Source organism: Furipterus horrens, unplaced genomic scaffold (genome assembly GCF_987537825.1).
Source record: "Furipterus horrens unplaced genomic scaffold, mFurHor1.1.pri manual_scaffold_1, whole genome shotgun sequence".
NCBI lineage: Eukaryota > Metazoa > Chordata > Mammalia > Chiroptera > Furipteridae > Furipterus > Furipterus horrens.
Genome location: NW_028327171.1, coordinates 201,301,029 through 201,325,367, shown reverse-complemented (window position 1 = coordinate 201,325,367; position 24,339 = coordinate 201,301,029). Strand labels below are relative to the sequence as shown.

The 24,339-nt window shown below is 36.9% G+C and overlaps 1 protein-coding gene across 1 annotated transcript in view; it reads left to right on the top strand.

Annotated features, from left to right (window-relative positions):
* The window catches only part of ABCA12 (ATP binding cassette subfamily A member 12), a 171,433-nt gene that overhangs the window by 126,853 nt on the left and 20,241 nt on the right, over positions 1 to 24,339 (top strand). The window contains exons 27-39 of the mRNA XM_090283410.1: positions 697 to 852; positions 1,752 to 1,938; positions 4,078 to 4,296; positions 5,699 to 5,895; positions 6,552 to 6,712; positions 7,977 to 8,213; positions 8,544 to 8,694; positions 11,154 to 11,406; positions 12,010 to 12,096; positions 12,886 to 12,979; positions 15,649 to 15,776; positions 17,665 to 17,752; positions 19,316 to 19,421. Coding sequence (XP_090139536.1) covers positions 697 to 852; positions 1,752 to 1,938; positions 4,078 to 4,296; positions 5,699 to 5,895; positions 6,552 to 6,712; positions 7,977 to 8,213; positions 8,544 to 8,694; positions 11,154 to 11,406; positions 12,010 to 12,096; positions 12,886 to 12,979; positions 15,649 to 15,776; positions 17,665 to 17,752; positions 19,316 to 19,421 — 2,064 coding nt within the window. The remainder of the gene's footprint in view (positions 1 to 696; positions 853 to 1,751; positions 1,939 to 4,077; positions 4,297 to 5,698; positions 5,896 to 6,551; positions 6,713 to 7,976; positions 8,214 to 8,543; positions 8,695 to 11,153; positions 11,407 to 12,009; positions 12,097 to 12,885; positions 12,980 to 15,648; positions 15,777 to 17,664; positions 17,753 to 19,315; positions 19,422 to 24,339) is intronic.

The window sequence follows — 24,339 nt, the reverse complement described above, 5'->3', positions numbered from 1 at the left end:
TTTTTCAGGATGAGATAATACACCTAGTGAGCTCCTCCTCTGATATTTCTTTAAAGGATGGAGTGAATTAAGAAGCATGGAATCCAGTCTTTTCAAGTCTCTTCATCCTAATGAGAATTTACCTAATTCTAATGGAAAATGACTAGTTGGAGTTTCCCTTCCTAGCTCTCAAGTGGTCATAATTTCTCACATGCTTAGAAGTTTTCCATGAAGCCATATTTATATTTGTAAATGCTGTAAATGAATACAAGAGTATTATTCTATTTATATAAACTTTCTATAAAAGACAAATGTGTAAAGATAGAAATAAGATTAGTGATTGTCTGGGACTGGGTGGGAGCAGGGATTATCTTAAAATGGGCATGAGATAACTTTTTGAAGTTATAGAAGTATTCTAATATGTGGTGACGGTTGTACAACTTTATGAATTTACTAAAGTCATCTGACTCTGTACTTATGAGTAAATTTTATGATATATAATTATATCCCAATGAAGCTGTTCAAAAAGGAGAGAATATTTTTTAAAGCTATGTTTTTTACTTTACTTTGAAAACTGAGACCACTCTTTAGTTTTATACAGTATCAAAAAAATTAAACTACTTCCTGAACCATATGTAGTAATCTGTTATTTAGCTTTTAGAGTTTAATATTAGTAATCAATTAATAGCTAATTTTCCTAATACATGTTTATTACAGGTACATACGGCATGGCAGCTCCATGGTATTTCCCAATCCTTCCTTCCTATTGGAAGGAGCAATTTGGATATGCAGAGGTGAAGCATGAGAAGAGCAATGGCCTTATGTTTACTAATATCATGATGCAGAACACCAACCCCTCTGCCAGTAAGACAAGTAGGTTAACTACGTGCATTGTTATAAGAGAAGTGATATAAAATTTACGTGACGAGTGATTTTAACTATGTTTTCCTCAATGGCAAGATCATTCTTTTCATCATGGATGAATATGTCTACACATATGTGTTTGGACTCTTATGGAGACTAAACTGTGGCTTTTTCTAGGCTCATTAACTCAGTTGGTTAGCATACAGCGCTAATTAGTTCAAGATTGCAAATCCCTTCGTGGTCCAGTTAGACTCACACAGAAAATAATTTTCTTCCTTGGCCATAATCTGTACCCCTAACTCCAGCCATCTGTCACTAGTCATAAGGAGTAACTTAGTAACAAGTATGGATAGGTTAGCATAACTTATCGCCGACACTGGGCAAACAGTTCAAAGTTCATGTCTTGCTGACATTGGATGAATGGTGTCATCTTTATAGAGTAAGGATGGTCCATAAAAGTGGTCCTTTTGTGATGCCTAAAGGAGATGTAGAGAGTAATTAATGAACTGGATTCTATAAACCACAAGTCTGAGCTAATGAGCTAGCCTTGTCACTGTAAAATCACACCTTGTACACATTTCTTTCATAAGTTGGTATCATCCTATCAATCAGGGAAACAAACCTTAGACTTGTTTTTTGAATATCTGGAATTTGTTAAATAAAACAGAATTCATTATAATTATACTATTTTGAGGGACTATATTTTCTGACAGAGAAGGGCCATAGAGATCTTAGAGAATGCAGTTCCATATTCTTTAAGCAAGTGAGGAGGCTTAAAACTATAATAGATCACTTGCTTCCAGAATTATATTTATGTAGATGGTTGTCATTTTAACTAGGAAAAAGCTAAATCTAGCTGCAATTTCTTTCTTGGTGAGCTTACAACACTTGTCTTGATTTCTCTCCAGGTCCTGAACACATGTTTTCTTCCAATATTGAACCTGAACCTAAAGATCTAACAGTTGGAGTTGCCCTGCATGGAGTCACAAAGATCTATGGCTCAAAAACTGCTGTTGATAACCTCAATCTGAACTTTTATGAAGGGCACATCACTTCATTGCTGGGGCCCAATGGAGCTGGGAAAACTACCACCATGTATGTTACTTTATAACACTTATTATCGTGGAAGCATGTTACTCAATGTTTCCTCAACTCTTTCAAAAAAAAAAAAAAGAAGAAGAAGAAGAAGAAAGAAAGCCATTACATCTCCCAGATGGATTAAGATGGTTTAATTTATATACTAAAAGATGGAGTCTAAGTCAGACATCCCAAACTGAGCGCAAAGGCCAGATCAGGCCCACCAGACAAGCTTATTTGTTCTACCTCATATTGGCTCACCCAGTATTTCTTAAAAATTTTAATTCAGTGCCAATATTTAAAAATAAGGGAATTTTCTCATTAAAAAATATTCTTAGCATCTCTTAGATAAAAAGAAGTTTATGGCAACATTGAATCCACAGTCTTGGGCTGGGACAATTGGTTGGGGCATATTAGTGACTTTTCTCTTAAAGGAGGCATCTGCTTCCTGGTTTATTTCTGGTCCTTACCAATCCATACTATCTCATGTGTCCAGTCTGTTTCACTTATTTGCATTCTATCCTGGATCACATATAAGCTTGAGTTTACATGTGCTGGTATAAACACACTCAGCCCTAGCTGCTCCTTCACAGGGAAGCTCTCCCTTGTTTCATAAAGAAATGAAAGAATCACCAGCCTGGAGATGGAGATCAAAAAGGGCAGAAGTGGCACATGGGCTGTTCTTTCTCAGTCTTCACTGAACTAGTGCTTTCCTATGTTTGACTGGAGAAGAGATTCAAGTGTTTGAAAAGTGACATTGTTTAGATTGTTGTTGTTGTTATTCACCTCCCACGTTCTGCATTGCTTACCGGGGAGTCAGCTCTGAGGTGCTGTTGCCGCTCTAGTCCTTATCTGAGAAAAAGTGTCAGTAGCTGAATATCCTATTTAGTATCATCATGAGTAAATTCAGTGATTGCCAAAGTGTATTTAAATTAATTTATTTTGTAAATAAATGGGGACAAGGAAGGTCATGGAATGAGTGAACATGTAACTGTATTATGTGGCCTGTTTAAATTCAGAGTTGGCTTTCTAGTGTGAATAGAATGCTTAAAAGGCTAGATTTCTAACAGGCAACAAGAAGCCAATGAGCAAAAGAGATAGAGGAAGCTGTCATTTTAGCTGAGAAAGTCACCATCTTATTTTCCTGAGTATGAACCTTTAATAGAAAGAATAAAATATGTTCTATGTGTTTTAATGGGAAGGATTGCGTGTTATACTGATTCCCCATTTAATCCACAGTAGTCACTGAAGTTCTCAGCACTAGTTAGGTACTGAGACAGAGCAGTGAGAAAACAGATTCTTTCCCTGACCTCACAGAGCTTACATTTTAGTGAAGAAAATGGATATTAAATAATTGCCCCATTTACCCACCATCTAGGTGACCAGGAATTATCTGAGTCTAGTCTAGTCACAGAGTGGACCAAGGGACTAGAGAAGGCCAAAGAGTATGCAAGGGTAGAATTGGAAGCACACCGCAACAGCAGGCAAGTGGTGCCAGTGGCTTGCACTATGGCGTGGCTGGGAGAATGGAAAGACGTGGTGGTTGTGGGACAGAGATGGGAGGAAGACACAAAAACAGCTGGATCTGAGGCTTGTGTGACCACTGTGTGAATTCACTCTATGGTGAAGGAGATAACACACCAATGTTGACAGGTGTGAGTGCAAAGACTGGAAGTTCAGTTTTAAGTGTGTTGAGTTTGAGGACCATGGAAGATATCTTCTGGAGACGTAGCCTTGTCTGTTGAATGTATAAAGCAAGCCTGGAACTGGGTGATGAGAACTGGGGTAGAGTTCTCAATTTGAGAATAACAACCTATAGATACTCTCTGATGCCAAGGAAGCACACCAGTTTGCTAAAGGAGAGAATGTACTGGCAATTTAAAAGTCCAACCATTTCTGTCATTATTACCACCACTATCCCACCATTATCATCATCATCATTATGTCGTGTTTATGCAACACTCCAAATTATTAAGAACTTTTTGAAAGTAACTTTTATTTTTTATTCCTATTTAATACCATTTTCTTTCGTAGTTTGACCTTGCCAAAGGAAATAGACTGGTAACATTTTTCTGCTAACAACTGAGTTGTGTTTCTTCCTAAAAGTCTAGCTCCAATGCTTGGTTTACACCAACTTTATCATTTCTCTGTTTTCAGTTCCATGTTGACTGGGCTGTTTGGGGCCTCGGCAGGTACCATCTTTGTTTATGGAAAAGATATCAAAACAGACCTACACAGCGTACGGAAGAGCATGGGAGTCTGCATGCAGCATGATGTCTTGTTTAGTTACCTCACTACCAAAGAACACCTTCTCTTATATGGCTCCATCAAGGTTCCTCACTGGACTAAAAAGCAGCTGCACGAGGAAGTAAAAAGGTCAGTTGTGGGTGGACTGAGAATGTGTGTTGTTAACACCTCTCAAAGAGAATTCAAGATGGCGTGGCTCAGTGGATTGATCATCAGCCTGCGAGCCAAGTGTCGCTGGTTTGATTCCCAGTCAGGGCACATGACTAGGTTGCACGTGAGGTCCCCAGTTGGGGGCATGAGTGAGAGGCAACCACACAGTGATGTTTCTCTCCCTCTCTTTCTCCTTTCCCCTCTCTCTAAAAATAAATAAATAAATAAACAAACAAATAAATAAACTTCTTTTTTAAAAGAGAGAATTCAAGTTACAGTAATAATACCAATAGGAAACATTTCCTCACAAACCACTTGAATTTTAGTTTTTCTATTTCCCCGGTATTGAATACACTTAATATATACAGGAATTGTGGAAATCTCTGCAACTGTGGCTTCTGTATTGCCCCGAATCTTCTGTTTCTAATCTCCATGGCTACTGTACTGGTCCAAGTCTCCCAGCTGGACTTCCAGCTTCTATTCTCCCTTATACAGTCTAATCTTCAAAGAGCAGCCAGGGTGACCCGTGTAACCTGCAGATCAGAGCCTGCCATCCCTGAGATGAAGACCCTCTAACGTCTTCTCACCACATTCAATGTAGAAGGAACTCAGTGATGTCTTTATCCAAGCCTACATGGCTGGCCCGCAGTCTCATTTCTGATTCATTTATTTCTAGTCTCCCAACATTCACTCTGCCCTGGGCACACTAGCCCAGCTGCACACGTGACTATGCTCAGCTTGCTCCAGCATCAGGGCTTCTCACTTCCCATTTCCTCTCGTAGAGCAGCTTTTCCCAAATGGCCATTTGACATACTCTTCCACTTTCCTGGTCTCTAATGAAATGTCACCTTCTGAGGAGACCACCATATATAAAATAGGGGCCTCAAACAGCATGCCCCAGGCACTATTTATCCCATGTCTTCTGCTCTCTTCATTTTTATTGTGTTTATCCCCACCTGGCATATAATAATTTTACGTGGCAATATGTTTATCGACTAAATTTTCTCACGTCCTTCCTGATACACACACATGCTAGAAATAATCTGTTTATGGGTAGGAACATTATCTGCTTACTTCTTTCCCCCAGCATCTAAAACAGAGTCTGGCACTAAAAGGCCAAATGCTCTATAAATATTTGTCAAATGAATGAATAAAATAATGAGTCATATATTCTGTTATGTTGTTTCCTAAGCATGAATTTTATGACTCCAACTAGATGATACATAATTGAAAATTATGTCATGAATTTCATTAGTTTATTGCACCTTGCTGAGCATATAATGGTTGTTTAGTGAATATCTATCATTTAGGGTACTTATTATACTTCTCCAATATTTAAATGGTCTATCTGTAAAATAACCACCATACATTATTTTTGAAGGACTTTAAAAGATACTGGACTATATAGCCATCGTCATAAGAGAGTTGGAACATTGTCAGGAGGCATGAAGAGGAAGTTATCCATATCCATAGCTCTCATTGGTGGATCAAGAGTGGTCATTCTGGATGAACCATCCACTGGAGTTGACCCATGTTCTCGCCGAAGTATATGGGATGTTATATCGAAGAACAAAAGTGGTATGAATACCTTCTTATAACTCCTCTACCCAACAGTCATAAGTTTGCTCTCTGGGATACATGCAAGCAAATTGAAGCCTTTCTGTTTATGATAACTATGAAAGTCCTCACATGGCCTCTTCCTTTTCCCAAGTATTCATTTCTCACAACTAAATTTCTGGGTCAACTAGTTAATATCAATGCAGTGCCCACTGGGAGTTGACCACTTAACTGGCCTTTGTGAGAGTATGCAAATCCAACAGAAGTTCCAAATTCTGCCTAGAGGAGTTTAGAATCTAATTAGAGATACCAAACATACACAAATGAAAATAAACTGAAAACAGACTAAATAAGTGCTAACAGGATGTGAAGCAAAGAGCAATCAGAGTGGAGTGGATTAATCAGAGAGGAATATTCAAAAAGTCTTTAAAATTACTGCTGCTTCCTAGTGGTGAATAAAATGAGGGGGTTGGAAAGAGAGAGACCTCCAAATATTTTAGGAACACTCCTGAATTTCTTTTTGATCCTTTTGGAAGCTCCTTCTGGTCAGTTTTTCTGTTAGCTCATGCAATGTGAGTCTTCCCATAAATCACAGGATTTACTCATGCTAACTCTATATGTCTTAGGAACTGTATTTCCATTTTTCATTCTTAGTTGTTCCACTCTGTATTTTCAAGCCAGAACAATCATCCTCTCGACACACCACTTGGACGAGGCTGAAGTGCTGAGTGACCGCATCGCCTTCCTGGAGCAGGGAGGGCTGCGCTGCTGTGGATCCCCCTTTTACCTCAAGGAAGCATTTGGGGATGGCTATCACCTCACACTCACCAAGAAAAAGGTTCGTAGGAGAGAAAATACACCTTATTCTCGGGTCATAAGTCAATTTTGTATGAAACAGAGCCAGACTCTCTCCAGTTTCATTCACTGACAAAATTCACCATTAGCGTGTTAGAGTCATATTTCTCGAACTTGAGCAAGCCTCTGGACATCTGGAGGCCCAGGTCAAGCCAGACTTCTAGCCCCACCTCAAGAGTCTCTGATTTTGTAGGTCTGCCTGGGACGAGGCTCCAGAATTTACTACATTTCTAACTAGGTCCCAAGTGGTTCTTATTCTACAGGTCTGTGATCACGCGGGGAAAACGACAGGGCTCGGTAAAAAAAATGATTTATGTCCTCAGGTTACTGATGAAGACTCAGCCCTTTATTCTCCCAAGCATTTCATCCTATAAAGCTACAAGTTAGATTTTCTGTGCTAGCCAAAGCAAGTGAAGAAAACATGCCTTCAAATAGTCACTCTCTGATCAGTACTCCTCAAGTGGTGATGTGGAGACCAACTCAGATAAACCAATGGTGCTTTTCTTTCACATCTGTGAAGACTAAAAAATGCTGGCTAGGAATCCCTGTACTGCCTAAATAGCCTATGGTGTATCAGATTGTGCGAGGTGTATATTCCTTCGGTCAGGTTTTGACCACTATCATTTATTTATCTAATCATCCTGATGTGACTTCCAAAACATAAAAAGTAGTTTATTGTTATATTTATCAATGCATTCAAAATTTTTTTTATTGTGTGTGTTATGCCTTATCATGTGCCCCAGACACTATTCTGGGTGTAAGGGATATTGCAGTGGACTGATGACATTAAAATCTCTGTCCTCCTGGAGTCTGTGTTCTAATGAAGTGTGGAGGACTCAGATGATACAACCAATGCATTTCTTATTTAGCTTATTAGCAGGTGATAAATGCTATGGGTAGAAATACAGCAGAGAAAGTCACCTAGGGAATGTTGAGTGGTGCCATTTTAAGTAGGGTAGTAAGAGAAGGGGTCTCTGAGAAAGTGACATTTGAGCCAAGAGCTGGAGCTAGGGAGAGAATGAGCCATGTCACTCTCTGGAGGAGGGGCTGTTCCTGAGCCTGAAGCACTCTTAACACAGAAAAGAGACTGTGGTTTCGAGTGACAGGGAGGATGGTGGGCAGTGAGGATGGAGAAGGAGCCATAGAGTAGTTATCTGTAGGTGGCCTACCTTCTGATGAGGGTCCTGGGACACTCCAGGGTACAGACCAGGGAGTTTTTAACTTCTGTTGTTTTTTTTCTCCCCTAGAGTCCAAATCTAAATGCAAATACAGTGTGTGACACAATGGCTGTGACAGCAATGATCCAATCACACCTGCCTGAAGCCTACTTGAAGGAGGACATTGGGGGAGAGCTCGTTTATGTGCTTCCTCCGTTTAGCACCAAAGTCTCAGGGGCCTATCTGTCACTCCTGAGAGCGCTGGACAATGGCATGGGTGACCTCAACATTGGCTGCTATGGCATTTCCGATACCACCGTGGAAGAGGTGCACCTGGACGTTTCTTAAAGCTGATTTAGTTGCTGTTCTCTTAAAATAAATATGTTCATTTTTTTAAAAAAAGAAAAGGTTTTAAAATTAACATTCACAAAATCTTTAAATTATCTCAATATCATTCTTATGTAAGACTGACTCCTGAGAAAAAAAAATTACATGTTGCTCCAGTTAGAGCATACCTATCTTGCATACAAATATGTTTATTTAAAGTCAAACTTATTTGTCTTAATAAATGTGATAAGAATTCAAAATCAAAAGTGAGTCTAGAAACTAAAGATATGCATGTTTTATATTAATGAAGTTTCTGTCTTTTCTTTCTAGGTCTTCCTGAACTTGACTAAAGAGTCACACAAAAATAGTGATATGAGACTTGAGCACTTAACACAAAAGAAAATTGGAAATTCCAATAACAATGGCACCTCAACTCCTGATGATTTATCTGTGAACAGCAGCAATTTCACAGACAGAGATGGTATCAATCTAATCACATATTTTGCTTAATTTCAGTAAATGACATAAATGAGAAAATTCACATGACAGATTTTTATTTTTTAAACTCAACTTTAAATTGTCTTTCTAAACTAAAAAAGCTTAAAGATATAGAAGCTTTCTCTTTTTAATATAAAAATATTTATTCAAAATACATATCTTTAAATTTTATTTATTGATTTTTTTTTTTTAGAGACAGAGGAAGGGAAGGAGGGAAGGGGAGAATGAGAGCGAGAGTGGGGGGGAGAGCGAGAGAGAGAAACATTGATATGTTGTTCCACTTACTTATTCGCTCACTGGTTGATTCTTTCATGTGTTCTGGACTGTGGGATAAAACCTAGAACTTTGGCCTATAGGGATGTTGCTCTAACCAACCTAGTTGCCTCGTCAGGAACTCTATTTCAAAAATATTTTCAGGAATGTTGAAGAAGTCCCTTTAGGGCAATGATGAGTATTTCTCAACCCACCAGTAGTTGTTTTAAACATGTAACTTACAAAGGTCTCAGATTTGTGTTCAACAAGTTAAAATCCTTCTTGTAACTGGTACTGTTCCTCAATGGACAAAGTAACCTTTTTAAGCAGTTCACTCGCTGCTATTAGACATGTCTGAGTGGAGATAATAGCCATAAAAATAAAAAAAAAGTCACTCTTTATGGAACCTCATTGGAAAACACATCTAACTTTGCCACCTCCCCAAACAATTCGGGTGCTGAGAAAATTCAGGCTCTGAGAAAATGCTTTTGGAGGATGGTCTCTGAATTGATGAAGTTGGACCCAATGGCGATGACTCTATAATAAGTCTCTCCTCCCAATTCTTCACACAATATATGTTTGAAAAATCATTATTTCTTGACATGACTTTGAGGAATTGAGCTCTTTTGAAAATAACTTTTATTGCACTATTCTCTTTCTGACAGTTAATTTATTCCTTTGAAAACACTTTATTTAAGGAAGCATATAGTAAAATGATACATAAATTATGGAGTAGTCATTTCAACAGCTTGTTTAAATTGATACCAAATCTCTAGGAACAGAACTTTTAATTAAGCATTTCCCTGGCTCTAAAACTCAGAACAGGTAATCTCTAATGTTTGTATAATTCTGCAACCTCGAAGTCTCATTTGTCCTCTGCCATATTCCTCGTGTACCATCTTTTGGGGAATACAATTGTCTAGTCCGTGTAATTGAGGACTTTGAAAGTGGTCATCTGCTTCAGGAAGTAAACGTTATATGTTTGTCTCATAACTTGAAACTCTTCTTCAGGCAAAATGTACCCATTATTGACATTATATTTTAGAAATCGCATTTGTTCTGTTTCATGCATCTGTAAGTCATCCACCTATAATTTCTCAAGAAACAGAAAAGCATACTAACTTAAAATATTTAGCTCCATCTACAGTTCCCCTCTGCAGAGATATGAGTTTGCATTTAAACTTGTTCACTCTGTTAACTTGGAGTTCATTTTAAATTAAGCAGCTTTGTATTTTTCCTTATCAGCTAAATGAAGATCATGATTTTTTGTGCTGCATAATTTGTGATGAATTTTAAAACCCACAGAGCAGACAAACACTGTCATCTCATCACATGCTTGCTTGGTGGTGGGCCTCAGAAAAGAATGTTATATCTGATTTTATTTTTTAAGGGGTGCTGCTGGAATGACCAGTTGTAAGGGCACTGATGAGGGACCACTGTATGACCTCCACACTGCTCTTAGTCTTAGATGCCGTGAAATTTTTCTCAGTGCCTGAACAGAATTTCAGAAGGGACAAGAGTAGACATTCTGCCTAATCAGTTCTTTCTTGTGACTCAGGTGGTAAAAATGGAATTTTGAAATGCCATATAATTACTCCAGATTTCTAAAGTGAATGTAATGAATAGGTGTTTGAACTGGAATTATCCTTTAGAGGAGAGCGTTTTCCTTTTCTCCCTCTTAAGGGGAATTCATTGGACTTCACATTAAGAATGAGAGCCAATGAGACTTACAACCACTAAGTTCCCCACCGTAGAAATGAGTTCTTAGACTAGGCTGATATTTTGGTTTCCATTTACTCGATTTGAGTCCAGTCTATTGGTAGAAGCAATCTCTTCTGTATTAGTAATTAGTAATGCATACTGAGCCTGAATTGAGACTGGAGATTGGGGATGATACTCATTTATGAAATTCTAGATATCCCATTGACATGTAAAACTGCTCTGCATGTGATAATAATATTTTGTGTATAGTGATTTGTCATTTTCAATGCACTTCTGGGTGCAGCACTATGAGATGAAGAGGCTCAGTCTCAAAGCTAATAAATACGGAGCTGAACCTAAAATCCAAATCTTTATAAGATTTTTCCACCATATCACTTTATATTATCTATTCATAGGTTTTGAAGTGACTTTATTACTTGATATATCAGGACTCCCCAGAAACATGTCAAATCTCTTTTTCTTAACCAGACAAAATCCTGACAAGAGGAGAGAGGCTGGATGGTTTTGGACTCTTACTGAAGAAGATAATGGCTATCCTCATCAAGAGGTTCCACCACACCCGCAGGAACTGGAAAGGTTTCATCGCTCAGGTCATCCTCCCCATTGTCTTTGTAACCACTGCCATGGGCCTTGGCACACTGAGAAATTCCAGCAACAGTTATCCAGAGATCCAGATCTCCCCGTCTCTTTATGGTACCTCTGAACAGACAGCCTTCTATGTGTAAGTCTCCTTCCTTTACCTAAAACTGTCCTTCCACATTGCTTCCAGAGGCACCGTTGTGCGTGAATACATGCAATGAAGTGCTGAAGGATAAGAACACAGAGGCCACAGTACCTAATTCTGTCAAAGGATTGGACGGTTTGATTTATTGTGACATGACACTCTTATTGCCATCAAATGACTTTTAACCATTTTTGTGTTTACCTAAAAATAAACTTATACTAGATCCTCATGTTTAATGACTAGATTTTAATTAAGAGAGCCAGGTTAGGTATAGCTTCCCAATCTGTTGGAATATATAGCAAATACTTTTTTATTGGTCTCACAAATTAAATAATTATATAAGAATTTTGCATAATATAATGTTATGTAGACAATATGTAATCTCTGAATGTGTATGACAATCAGAAGAATAACAAGGCAGCCAAATGGAGATGCGTGGTTTTTTTCCTGTGACACTTTTTATCTCTGTGATTAAGTCTTATATTTTTAAAGCAGCAGTTCCATAGAGAGCCTATTTTATTTACTCCAATTATGCATGAGCAGGAGGTTAATATGGGAGTGAAGGAATCATGAATCTGTTCCTGTCCTTGAATATTGCAGAAATTCTAACCCAAGCACAGAAGCCCTGGTCTCAGCCATGTGGACTTTCCCTGGCATCGACAACATGTGTTTGAATGTTAGTGATACGTAAGTAGTTTTTGTCCTTTTTCTTCTTTTCAACATTCCACTCTGAGTGTGTCCATGTCTGGGCATGTGTGTGAGGGTGTGTGAATGAGGGGATGTGTGTTATTTGGCTGGAGAAGGGCAGACAGTGACAGAAATCTGTTCAATGGATCTAATCTGTATTCTTTAGTTCCCTGGCCATACTGTAATAGTCAACATTAGATGCTTTATAATTTGTGAAGTTCTTTTGTGTATATATTTTTATTTCACAATCACAGCAACCCTGTGAATTACTAATCTTGTTTTTTAGATGAAAAAACTGAAGCTCGTAGGGGCTAAGTTTCTTGTATAAAGTAATTTAGGTTGGAAGTCGTACAGCTACAGCTGAGATCCAAGTCTTGACCCCAATTCCCTGCTTTCGCACTATGTAGGATGGCTTATTCAAACTTCTAGGACAGTACACAACACCTGTAAACCTGACATTAACACATAATTTTGTTAAAGTATCTCCTTCTTGTCAGAGAAGAGAATGAAAAGAACAAAGAGAAGGAAGTGGTCAAAAAGCCTCATCCTGCTGTATTAAGACAATTCACTGAGCTTTGGTTTTAATACTATTTAATTACTAAGTGCTCTCCCTTAACTCCCTCAAAAACGTCCAATTACTTGAAAATAGTAGTGCAATGCACATTGAGCTAAGAAAAAATCAGTAATTTGTACCCGGGACCTGAATTTAATATGAGATTTTTTTTTCTATGCACATACATGAACATGAGAATGCACACATGCCTTACTTCTGTACCATTTTACTTGCAGAAGGTGTTCAGAAAAAGACAGCTTGGGAAAATGGAACACCAGTGGAGAACGTATCACTAACTTTGGTGTTTGCTCCTGCTCAGAAAATGTCCAGGTAAGATGGAATTCAATTTTAGTGAAGTAGGAAAAAGAAAGAAAGAAATATCAAAACTTGAAAGATCTATCTAGGTTACCAAAGAGTCAGTATAATTTCATTTTATGGAAGCTAGTAGCTCAGAGATGTGGGTCTGGGCAGCTCAAAAATATTGGCTTTGAACTTCAGGTCACTGTTGTAAATCCATATCAGGACAAATTTCCAAAGGTAGGTAATTCTATGATGGTCTTCGTGGAAACTAACTGAAGATGAATTTTTGGTTTCAGTTCAGTTCTAACCAGAAAGCTCTATATTTCATACAACAAAATGCCACCATAACTGTCATATTTGAAAACACAGTGAGACTGCCACTGTGGTCAGCTGGGGAGTCAGTAATGTGGAAGTCTAGAACAGAACTCCCTGTTTCTCCAAACAGCACCTCCAGAATGCAAGAAAGATTCACATCCTGAAATAAAACAAACAAAAAATCATTCAATTATCTTATACCATGTCTATATTCTATAGGTACACACCTTAGACCTATTAGTTCAATAAACTTTTAAGAAGAGCAAATTCACTGGGGAAATTAAAGACAGTCGAAGAAAAGAGATCACTATTAGTCTCTAAGAGTCACTATTTTGTCAGTTCACTTTCCCATGGGGAGGAATCTAGCAATATTTTCTTCAAAGTTATAACATGATTGTGCCCAGAACTATCTTTGTACAGTATGTTAGAATGAAAATATTTTCAGTAAATGCAACCTATTTTTGTGTTTTCATGCAAGGCAGTTACTAACAATAAAATATGAGATTCAATGGTATCTTCTGGAGTCTTTGCTTATTTAAATATTAGTCTTACCTGGTACCCAAAGAGTTTTCCAGTCTCTCCTCTAATGTATCTAATTTCTGAAATTCTTTATGTCTTTTGTTTAGTTTGCAGTAAAAGTCAACTAACAGTATTTAAAGTTGGAATCTGGATACATTTTTTTTTTAACAACAAAAAAAGAAAAATTCCAGGAAATTAAAAAATTTTCAACCTAATACTCTGTTGATGAGACTCTAAATTTGTGTAAACAGTTTTTAACAGTGTTTGGCAGTATCTGCTGATGCTGAAGATGTACAGGCCACGTGGGATCAGTAATTCCATTCTTATTATAGATCCACCAGAAACGGGAATAGGTTCACCAAGAGACACATAGTAGAATATTTATAGCAATATTGTTTGTACTAGCCACCCAAACGCCCACTGACAGGAGTGGAGAAATCGAATGTAACGTATTTCCACCATGGGATACTCTACACAACAAAACGGGAATAACGATCTGCAACAGCACAGCCTATTGGAAGATTCTCACAAACATAGGATGAGTAAAAAAAGCCAGATACAAGAGGGTACATATAATATGATTCTATTTATGCAAAATACAAAAAACAGGCCAAACTCTCCTGTGCCGGTGACTTTGCAGGTGGTAGTGAGAGGAAGGGAATGTATGATGAGGGGAGCTTCTGCGATCCTGGCGTTGTTCTGTTTCCTGATCCAGTGACTGGTTCCCTGCATTCAGTTTATCAATTCACCAAGCAGTATCCATTTTAATATGTGTGCTTTTATGTATGTGTAATATAATTCAACAAAAATTAAAGCTGAAGTGTTACACTGCCTATATAAGGGTGTCTTCCGATTTGTGAAACCAGTGGCATTCTAGAATGTGATCTTCAGCTCGGTACAACTTGATGGAAGGTGAACTTCAGCACTCATTTTTTAGAGCCACCTGCAGCCCTGGGTTCTTGGTACACGTGTGTGGCATTAGCCTCACAGTGTAGGACATTGTATGAAGGGATGGAAGGAAAAGCTGGAAAGGTGCTCGGCTCTTCCCAAACTGCACTTCATGGCAGTGAAACTTGGGAAGCTTCCGTGAAAAGTAAATGTCCAGGAAGTGTAGAAAGCTGCAAGTATAAGAATAAGTGATTAAAACTAAGCTCTAAGATTGGTGGATAGTAATGACCCAAAGTGCTTAATTTGATCACATGTGTGATTATAATGTGAGATGCTAACAATGGGACAGACTGGGTAAAGGGTCAACAGGGATCCTGTATTATTTTTACAATATATATAAACTTTTTATCTGAAATGATTTTAGATTTACATAAGTAAATATTAGGTTTAGATGTGTAGAAAAATTAATTAGATTTAGATTTAGATACATGTAAAATTGGGTTCTGGCATGTAGGTTTGGGACTTTAAAACTAACATAACTCAAACTTTCCATCCACTGCTGTTAGACCTTGAGAAGTTAAGTCTGTTGACGTTTCAATTTTGGGCAAACATTTTTTTCTTCCCTGTGAATTATTAAGGGGATTTTGAATCATCTTAGTGTTTAGTGTTATTCTCCAAGCATATCAAGCTTATCAGTGCGGTAAAAGAAAAATCACAATTAGTTGTGTTCTTTTTTGACTTCCAGGGAACCCTAAGCACACGTGTCAGCTCTCTCTGTGTAATAACTTATTTGTTCTAATTTCTTGGCTTAGGCAAGATGCCTTCCTTTTCAAAGCTCTTTAAAGTCAGAGAACAGGCATCACCCTCCATCAGTGGCAATTAATAGACAAATCATGAGACTGAAGGTCCTTGACATTTTCTATCTGATTTGTACTACATTGGCCAGAAAGAACTTAATTTTTAACTTTATTTTTCAGGAATGTCCTAGATTTAACTATTCTCCACCGCACAGAAGCACTTATTCTTCCCAAGTAATTTATGACCTCACTGGGCACCGCTTGGAAAATTATCTTATATCAACTGCTAATGAATTTACCCAAAGAAGGTAAAAATACTGTTTATTACATTTAATTTAGCATATTAAACTTTCTAATTTTAATAGTAACCGCTTTCTGAACTTGAGACAATAGATGCCAATGTCTATTGATCATTTCCATGGTTAAATTATCTGTTTTATCTAAACAGCTTTATGCATTAAAATTTAAATCATGACTCTAAATTAAGATTCATTCGAGCAAATTAAAAAGCACTGATTTTTTTTCAGGCTCAAAAATGTATTGTAAAATTTGTACTTTCTTTGTGATGCAAATGAACACTTATTGAGTGAATTAGGCCAACTTGGAGAATTTTAAGGCATTGCTTCCGGTAATAAATGGCCTTAGTTCCAATACAAATGTCTGCATGTGGATAAAATGTGTACATATGTAGCAAGGCACTGAGCAAATACTTAAGTCACTTAAGCATTTGCCATGGATGTAAGATTGGCAGGCTTGCATGTGAAAGCACGAATGGCCCTGGAGGACACCATGCTAAGTGAAATAAGCCAACACAGAAAGACAAACACTGCATGATTTTACTTATATGTGGAATCTAAAATAGTTAAACTCATAGAAGTAGAGAGCAGAATGGTGGTTGCCAAAGTTTGCGGGGAAGAGGAAATGGGGAGTTGGTGGTCAAAGCGTGTAACAGTCTCAGTGATATGAGATGAATAGATCTTGGAGAGCTAATCAACAGCAATGTGTGACAAAGTTAACAATACTGTATTGTATACTTGAAATCGGCTAAGGGGATGGATTTTAAGTTCTCAGCACATACACATAACACACAAAGAAAATGGTAACTATGTGAGGTGATGGATGTGTTAATTAGTTTGATTGTGATGATTATTTCATAATACATTTCAAAATATCAAGTTGCACACTTTAAATATATACAGTTTTTATTTATCAATGTACCTCAATAAAACTGGGAAAGGGGGGAGTTAGTAAGCTTGCAATAGCTACTCTTTTCTCCTTTCTCCTATCTCTTCCCACTTTCATTTTTCAATGTACATAAAGGACTAATGTTAGCCTTAAAATAATTAAAATCTACAGATAAAAAAAAGGAAATGTAGTCTCTTTCTCCCCAGATACAACCACTATTGACTGTATATCCTTCCAGAAATTTCTAGTCAAAGATACATGTAAATATTTTCAACAAAATGGGGTCGATTCTAAAACCTGTTTTTTGTTTTTGTTTTTTAAGTGAACAAAATGCTATATTGTTCTTTGCATGCCAAAACTGTAGCACTGTGGCTTTCCATTTAGGATGACAGTCACAAGAAGATTATACCAGTATGACCGCACCATTATTTATTTAACCGAACCCCTATTGTAACAGTTAAACTAATCTATTCTTTAAATTGCTACTTAGATTTTTTAAAATTCACTTTTGATTATTAAGAGACCATGAATTGATGGGCAGTTATAGAGACACAGCTCAACTTCAAATATCCAGGAAGAGAAAACATATGCAACAGGGAACAAGCTAAGGGAAAAGTTTGGAGAATAAAAGAAAAAAAGTCATTTGAAAAAACAAAACAAAACTGATATGTCACTCTAGTATTCGATTACCTAAAAAAGGATATTTAAGTGTTAAAGTCTGTAGATTTTTGAGATGGTGCAGATCCAGTTAAGTTGCAGCCATTGGTTAGATTATATGTTGTTGATTTTCAGAATGATTACTTCACATTTGCTATTGTTTAGAAGACTTTTTATTTCTAGTTGTAATGTACATTTTAGACTAAACTATGATAAAATAAATTGATAAAAATGTAAAATATTTTTCAGGCAGTATTTATTTTATAAGAAAGAAAAGATTGAGCTCTTAAACATTTTAGGTCTATTTATGACTCTTTTCTCCATTAAAACAAATATAAATTTTATTCTATATAGATATGGAGGTTGGAGTTTTGGGCTGCCTTTGACTAATGACCTCCGTTTTGATATAACAGCAATTCCTGCCAACAGAACACTTGCCAAGGTAAATTATAAACTTTCTTCTGAAATATCACATAAATGAGAATGTGAACTTGAAATGTTTAAGCATTTTTGTGGGGTAAAAACAAAACATAAGTACAATCAATTTGAAAAGCAGTTTGGCTTGATACATACCCCATAGCACAGTGATTTTGATCCCATGATGGTCCTTCCCCAGAAGCATGTACACATAAGTACCAGGATACATATACAGATATGTGCATAATAGTTTTTCTCATATTAGCTCAAAAAACAACCCCAAGTGCTTATGTACTGTAGAATCTCTTAGCAATGAAAATGAATAAACTCAATTCTGTATCATACACGGGTTAAATGTCCCAAACATTATTAATAAGCAAAAGAAAAGACAAAAAAATACATAACTATAATTGCATTTACTATAAACTTTGAGAATAGATAAAACTCTACCGTATTGTTTAAGAGTGAGACATTATGATTTGGAAGGACACAGATGGTCAGTGAGAAATTATTCTAGATGCTGGCCATTTTTGTTTCTCAACCCGAGTGATGGTTCAATAGCTCTACTCCCTTTATAATGTTTGTTGAACTATACAATAATACTTTCTGTGTATTTTCCTACATATATGTCAGATATATTTAGCCGTATGATCAATAGTACTCTTAGGAGTTTTTAGTTACCCTTCACATATTTCTTATTTGGTAGTAAGAGACATATACAGACTTGGGGAAAATGGAGAACCAATATTCTCTTAGTTCTTGCTTTAAACCAAGCACTGACATCTTGTGTTACACACACTACCTAATTTTATCTTCACAATATCCCTATGAGATAGGTATGAACCCATTTTAGCTGATGTTCACAAGGTCATAGAGAAAGTTGTAGTAGTACGGAACATTTGAATGCACCCCCTTTTGTTCCTTTTCTCCCCCTTTCAACACACAGAGTGAATATTCTTGCATAAACAAAAGAGTTCTAATATTAAATAATTTCTCTCTGTAAGTAAGATTTGTAATTTTAAATTATCAATGGGGTTTCTTAAGTTGAGGACCACCAATATTTTAAGTCCCTCTGTTTTTGACATAGAAAGTAAAGTAACTCACTTCTTTGTGGGTTGTAATTAGGAATAGTTAAGTGGGGAAATTTCAAGGCTATTAATCTTGTTGTTAACGATACGATGCTTAGAGATGTATTTAATTTCTCTCTACAGCCTGGCATATATGCCATTTGTTTTTATCATTATTTTTAAGAACCAGAGTGCCTTAGTTTCAGCCTGAGAGTCACTATATGCCAGCTGCAGAGATGGAGATAATAACAATTTCTCCAATTTACTTAAAGCTTTGCCTACAGAGAAGATCGGGATAACTAATAACTTGTTGCCGTCATACAGAAATACAAACAAACAAACCTATTTTCCCAATCTCTGTCCATCTTTAGGTTGGGATGGTTCATAATCTTCTAAGATTAAATAAGCTATTGGGACTTGTGCTCTTATTTTAAATATACATTCTGTAGGCTGTCAGATGTGAAAACAGCCTAATTTACTTGAACACAGTTCTGATCTTGCCTTCTTCTGGAATTGAACAGGTGTGGTATGATCCAGAAGGCTATCACTCCCTTCCAGCTTACCTCAACAGCCTGAATAATTTCCTCCTGCGAGTTAACATGTCAAAATATGATGCTGCCCGACACGGTAAAGTTACTTACACAGAGCTTCTTGTATTGCAACATTTGCCACTCTGCATATAAAAATTCACATTAGATCCCACTCTTTCCCGGGGGGAAGTATTTTATGGTACCTAAATCACAGATTTTTAAAAGTTACTACTTCTAAACTACCACCAGATGGAAGATTTGGGATAATCCCTTTAACTTCAGGTTAATTTAGTGCCCTTATTTATTAATTCAGGATAGCAATGCTGACTTCACGCTTCCTTCTGTTCTCCTAACTAGTAGTTATACCTCATAGGAAAATATTTTATAACTACTTACTTGTATATAGGCTAAAAAATAAAAAATAATGTCAATAAATATTGAACACAAATCTGAACATGAAGACAAACTTTTAAACTAAAAAGTTCTGTGCTTGACCAAAGGGTTGCCATTAATTAAGCACCTACCATGTATCATGTGCTCTCTCTGGAATGTTGCTAATCCTCACAAGTGCCCTTTCAGGACAAGTGTTATTGTTCTCTACTACTATTTATCAGAAGTGGGATTTTAACCCATGTCTGCTGACCCTTGCCTCTTCATTTTCTGATATATGACACTTCATTTTTCTCTCACTTCTGTATACTCAGCCAGTTCTACTTTAGTTGGATTTCCCAAGAGGCTTCCATATAGTTTTAAAAATAGAGTCTATAATTTGAAAGAGACTGATTTATTTTTTCTAATTCAATTACTATCCATCAGATCATTTTTTCTTCTGAAGCCTTGCTCAAATTCTTTTGCCATACTGATTCTAAAAAAAATAAAACAATGAAGATGAAAAAAATGAAGTAATGTATTTGCTGGCCAAGGCTGAGTGTCTAGCCTGGTAAATAAGCGAACAAATAATCTATTATATAGGAAGAAAGATACAACATGTCTTTGAGACATGCTGAGGCTTACTTTTCACTCATCTCCCTGCTGTTGGGCATAATAGGGTATATGCCAGATGGCGATGGTGCCAGTATACTGTGGAGTCAAACACTCAATCTAGAAACAGGATCTTTTGGAAGCCTTATTTCAGAGAAATCAGCATTATTTTTCCCCAACTGCTTTGGTCTTTTCCTGGTAGGAGAAACCATAAAGAGACAGTAAGGTTGTTAGATAGTCCAGAGATCTAGACCATCAGTAAAGGGCATAGTCAAAAGTGGTAAATTAAGTTAAATGGTGATTAAAGCCAGGTGAATCTAGTATAACCTGGTTTGAAATACCACTGAACACTTGACTTTTGGGAGGATGTCTTATTCAGAACAAAAGGCACTACTTGTTGCTGTGACAGGTAATGAAAGGGTAAGAACTATAGAAATAACTAGGGGGAAATCTAGCAAAGGTATGTAGGTGAGAACAAGAGACCAGTTCCACTTTTGAAGGGTCAGCTATTGAACCCTGTATTCAGAATTCATTTATTACTAGTGCTCTTTACCATGACCAAAGCAATGTGAATCACTCTGGACTCCAGCAGGCTAGTTCTGGCTACTACCACTGTATTTTTAAGTTAAAAAGTGAAAAGAATTAGGAATTCTGGAACATACACTTCATATTGACCCCAAAAGGAAATTTGTTTTTATTTTTAATTTAAAAATAAGGCTTAACATGAATTATATACAAATTAATAGTGCTATATCTTCTATTTTGTTGTTTTTTATTTATTTATTTTTATTTAAGTATATTTTACTGATTATGCTATTACAGTTGTCCCAATTTTCCCCACTTTTCCCACCTCCACTGGGTATACCCTCTGCCCTCCAGCAATTCCCCCACTTAGTTCATGTCCATGGGTCATGCTTATAAGTTCTTTGGCTTCACCCTTTCCTGTATTATTCTTAACATCCCTCTGTCTATTTTGTACCTACCAATTATGCTTCTTAATCTCTGTACCATTTCCCCATTTTCCCCCTTCCCCCTCCCAGCTGGTAACCCTCCAAATGATCGCCATACCTATGATTCTATTCCTGTTTTGCTTGTTTGCTTAGATTTTTTTTTAGATTCAGTTGTTGATAGTTGTGAATTTTTTGCCTTTTTAATGTTCATGCTTTTAACCTTCTGTTTTTGTTGTTGTTGTTGTTGTTGTTGTTTTTTTTTTTTAATAAGTTCCTTTAACATTTTCTGTAATAATGGCTTGGTGGTGATGAACTCCTTTAGCTTGACCTTATCTGGGAAGCACTTCATCTGCCCTTCCATTCTAAATGACAGCTTTGCTGGATAGAGTAATCTTGGTTGTAAGTCCTTACTTTTCATCACTTTGAATACTTCTTGCCAGTCCCTTCTTGCCTGCAAAGTTCCTTTTCAGAAATCAGCTATAGTCTGATGGGGACTCCTTTATCGATAACTCTCTGCTTCTCTCTTGCTGATTTTAACATTCTCTCTTTATCTTTAATTTTTGACATTTTAATTATGATGTGTCTTGGTGTGTTCCTCTTTGGGTCAAACTTGTTTGGGACTTTGTGCTTCCTGGACTTGCATATCTATTTCCCTTGCCATATTAAGGAAGTTTTCTTTAATTACTTTTTTATATAAGTTTTCAATTTGTTGCTCTTCTTCTTCTCCTTCTGGCATTCCTATGATTTGGATATTGGCATGTTTGGAGATTTCCCAAAGGTTCCTAAGCCTATCCTCATTTTTAAAAATTCTTGTTTCTTCTTTTTGTTCTGGTTGAATGTTTATCTCTTCCTTATGTTCGAAATTGTTGATTTGAATCCAGGCTTCCTTCCTTTCTCTGCTAGTTTCCTATGGATTATTCTTTTTTCTCTTAGTGTAAGCTTTACTTCTTCCATTTATTTATCTATCTATCTATTTATTTATTTATTTGCCATGTTCAAGGAGTTCTCTGAGCATCCTGATAACCAGTGTTTTGAACTCTGCATCTGATAAGTTGGCTTTCTCTGTTTCACTTAGTTCTTTTTCTGGGGTTTTGTTCTGTTCTTTGACTTGGGCCATATTTCTTTGTCACCTAATTTAGAGGCCTTCCTTTGTTTGTTTCTGTGTATTAGGTAGAGGTGCTTTGACTCCCTGTCTTAGTAGTGTGGCTTATGTAGAAAAGGCACCAGTAAGTTGTGTGGGGCAGAGCCTTAGGTTATTGCTAGGACAGGGACACCTGGTTCACCTCTTTGTGGCTGTGTGGTGAGGGCTCAGAGAGGACAGTGCTGCCACTTGGCTCATGGCAGTTCACCTGGTGCTCTTGCCACTTCCAGTCACTTCACCCCCTTCCTGTGCGCTACTAGTATCTTTTCAATTGCTGCCCTGGTGGTGAATCCTGGAGTGGGTGGGTTTGCATGTGTTCTAAGACCATGATGGGTCTTAAGCAGCAAAAATCTGGCAGTTTCTTCTGCCACCCCAACCCCCCACTGGGTTTTACAGCCCGAGGTAATAGGGGTCTACCTTCCTGAGGATGGAACACTGTGCTGTGTGGTCTGGCCTGGGGGGTGGGATGGCTCACTCCTAAGGTGTCTCTCCAGTCTGTTCTGCCACCACTGCCTTTCCAAATCACGTCACCTCTCCACCCATCTCTGCGACTCCACTTTTCCCACCCATCTGGATGAATGTGTCTTCTTTAAATCCTTGGTTGTCAGACTTCCACACAGCTCCATCTCCTGACAGTTCTCTGTGTTACTAGTTTTAAGGTAGGGTTGTAATTCTTTCTAAGGTTGCATGGGGAGACAAGTATATCTACTTATGCCTCCATCTTGACCAGAAGTCTTGTCTTCTATTTTTAAATTAACTTTCCTTATATAGACTTATGAAAAGGGTAACCTTCCACCTTTTCTGAAAGGAGCTTACTTTCTTCAAAAGAAAGAAAAATCCATGTCACCCTAAAATGCCTTTGTTATTTTGTAATGTATGATTAGGGTCTACCATGGCAATACTGTCGTTAAAAATCAATTCAACTGTTCTCCACCACCCCTCCCCACAACTACACTACTTGTTTTAAGCCATTTTTGTTGGGTGTTACATGAACTGGGATTTTGCTTTAGCTGTAAAATTGATTTTCTTTGAATTCTCACATGCTATTAAAAATCTTTTAATTAGCTTTCCTTTACAATGTCAATATCTATTATATTCATGTGGTTTCTCTTCATGGTTAATTACACATGAAAATTCTGTTCTTGCTTCCCAAAGAATAGATTTGCTTGTTTATAACTAACAAATGTTATACGATGAGGCTCTTTTTCAAAATAACTGACACATTGTTCCCTCTACCCTAGTGTTTATTCTTACCCTTTATTGCATTAGTAGCAATGGTCAATGGGAAATGTCTCATTTTAGGTTTATAACAACTGTAGAAACAGCATAAAATGTGTTACTTTTAATATTTATTATATGTGGGGGAAAACTGAAATTTTAATATAGACTAAACTTAATAAGCATTCATTGAATAATCACTGTACTGAAAACATTATGCTGGATGCTGGAAAACCCACAGAGGAGATTTTTACATAGATCCCTAATGCTGGCACATTTACTTGATCTTTCAGCTAAAAATTGCATGAAAACAATTGGTTCAGCACCATTTTTTATTGTAGACCAAACATATTTGCAAAGATTCCTCTAGCAAAGTAGAGTATTTCTTGATTCTGAAAAACAAGGCAGAAAAAATTTTTTTTAATGTTCTTCCCCTGTCTATATTATAATTCAGCAACTAGGTTTATGTAGAGTCCCATGGAAAAATTAAATCTCAGTAAAAAGAGAGCTCATTAATTTACCAAAAAAAAAAAAAAAAAGTTAATAAGAAAAGTTTATTGACCCAATGATGTGATTAAAATTCTAGGCCAAACTGGTTATTGTTGTTGTTAGTTTCTTTGTTTTTCTTCAACTGCATACCTTTTTCTTTAACATATAACAATTGCAGAATTCAAATTCAAAGCATGTCATATTCTACATAATAAAAATTATAACTTCAAGCTGAT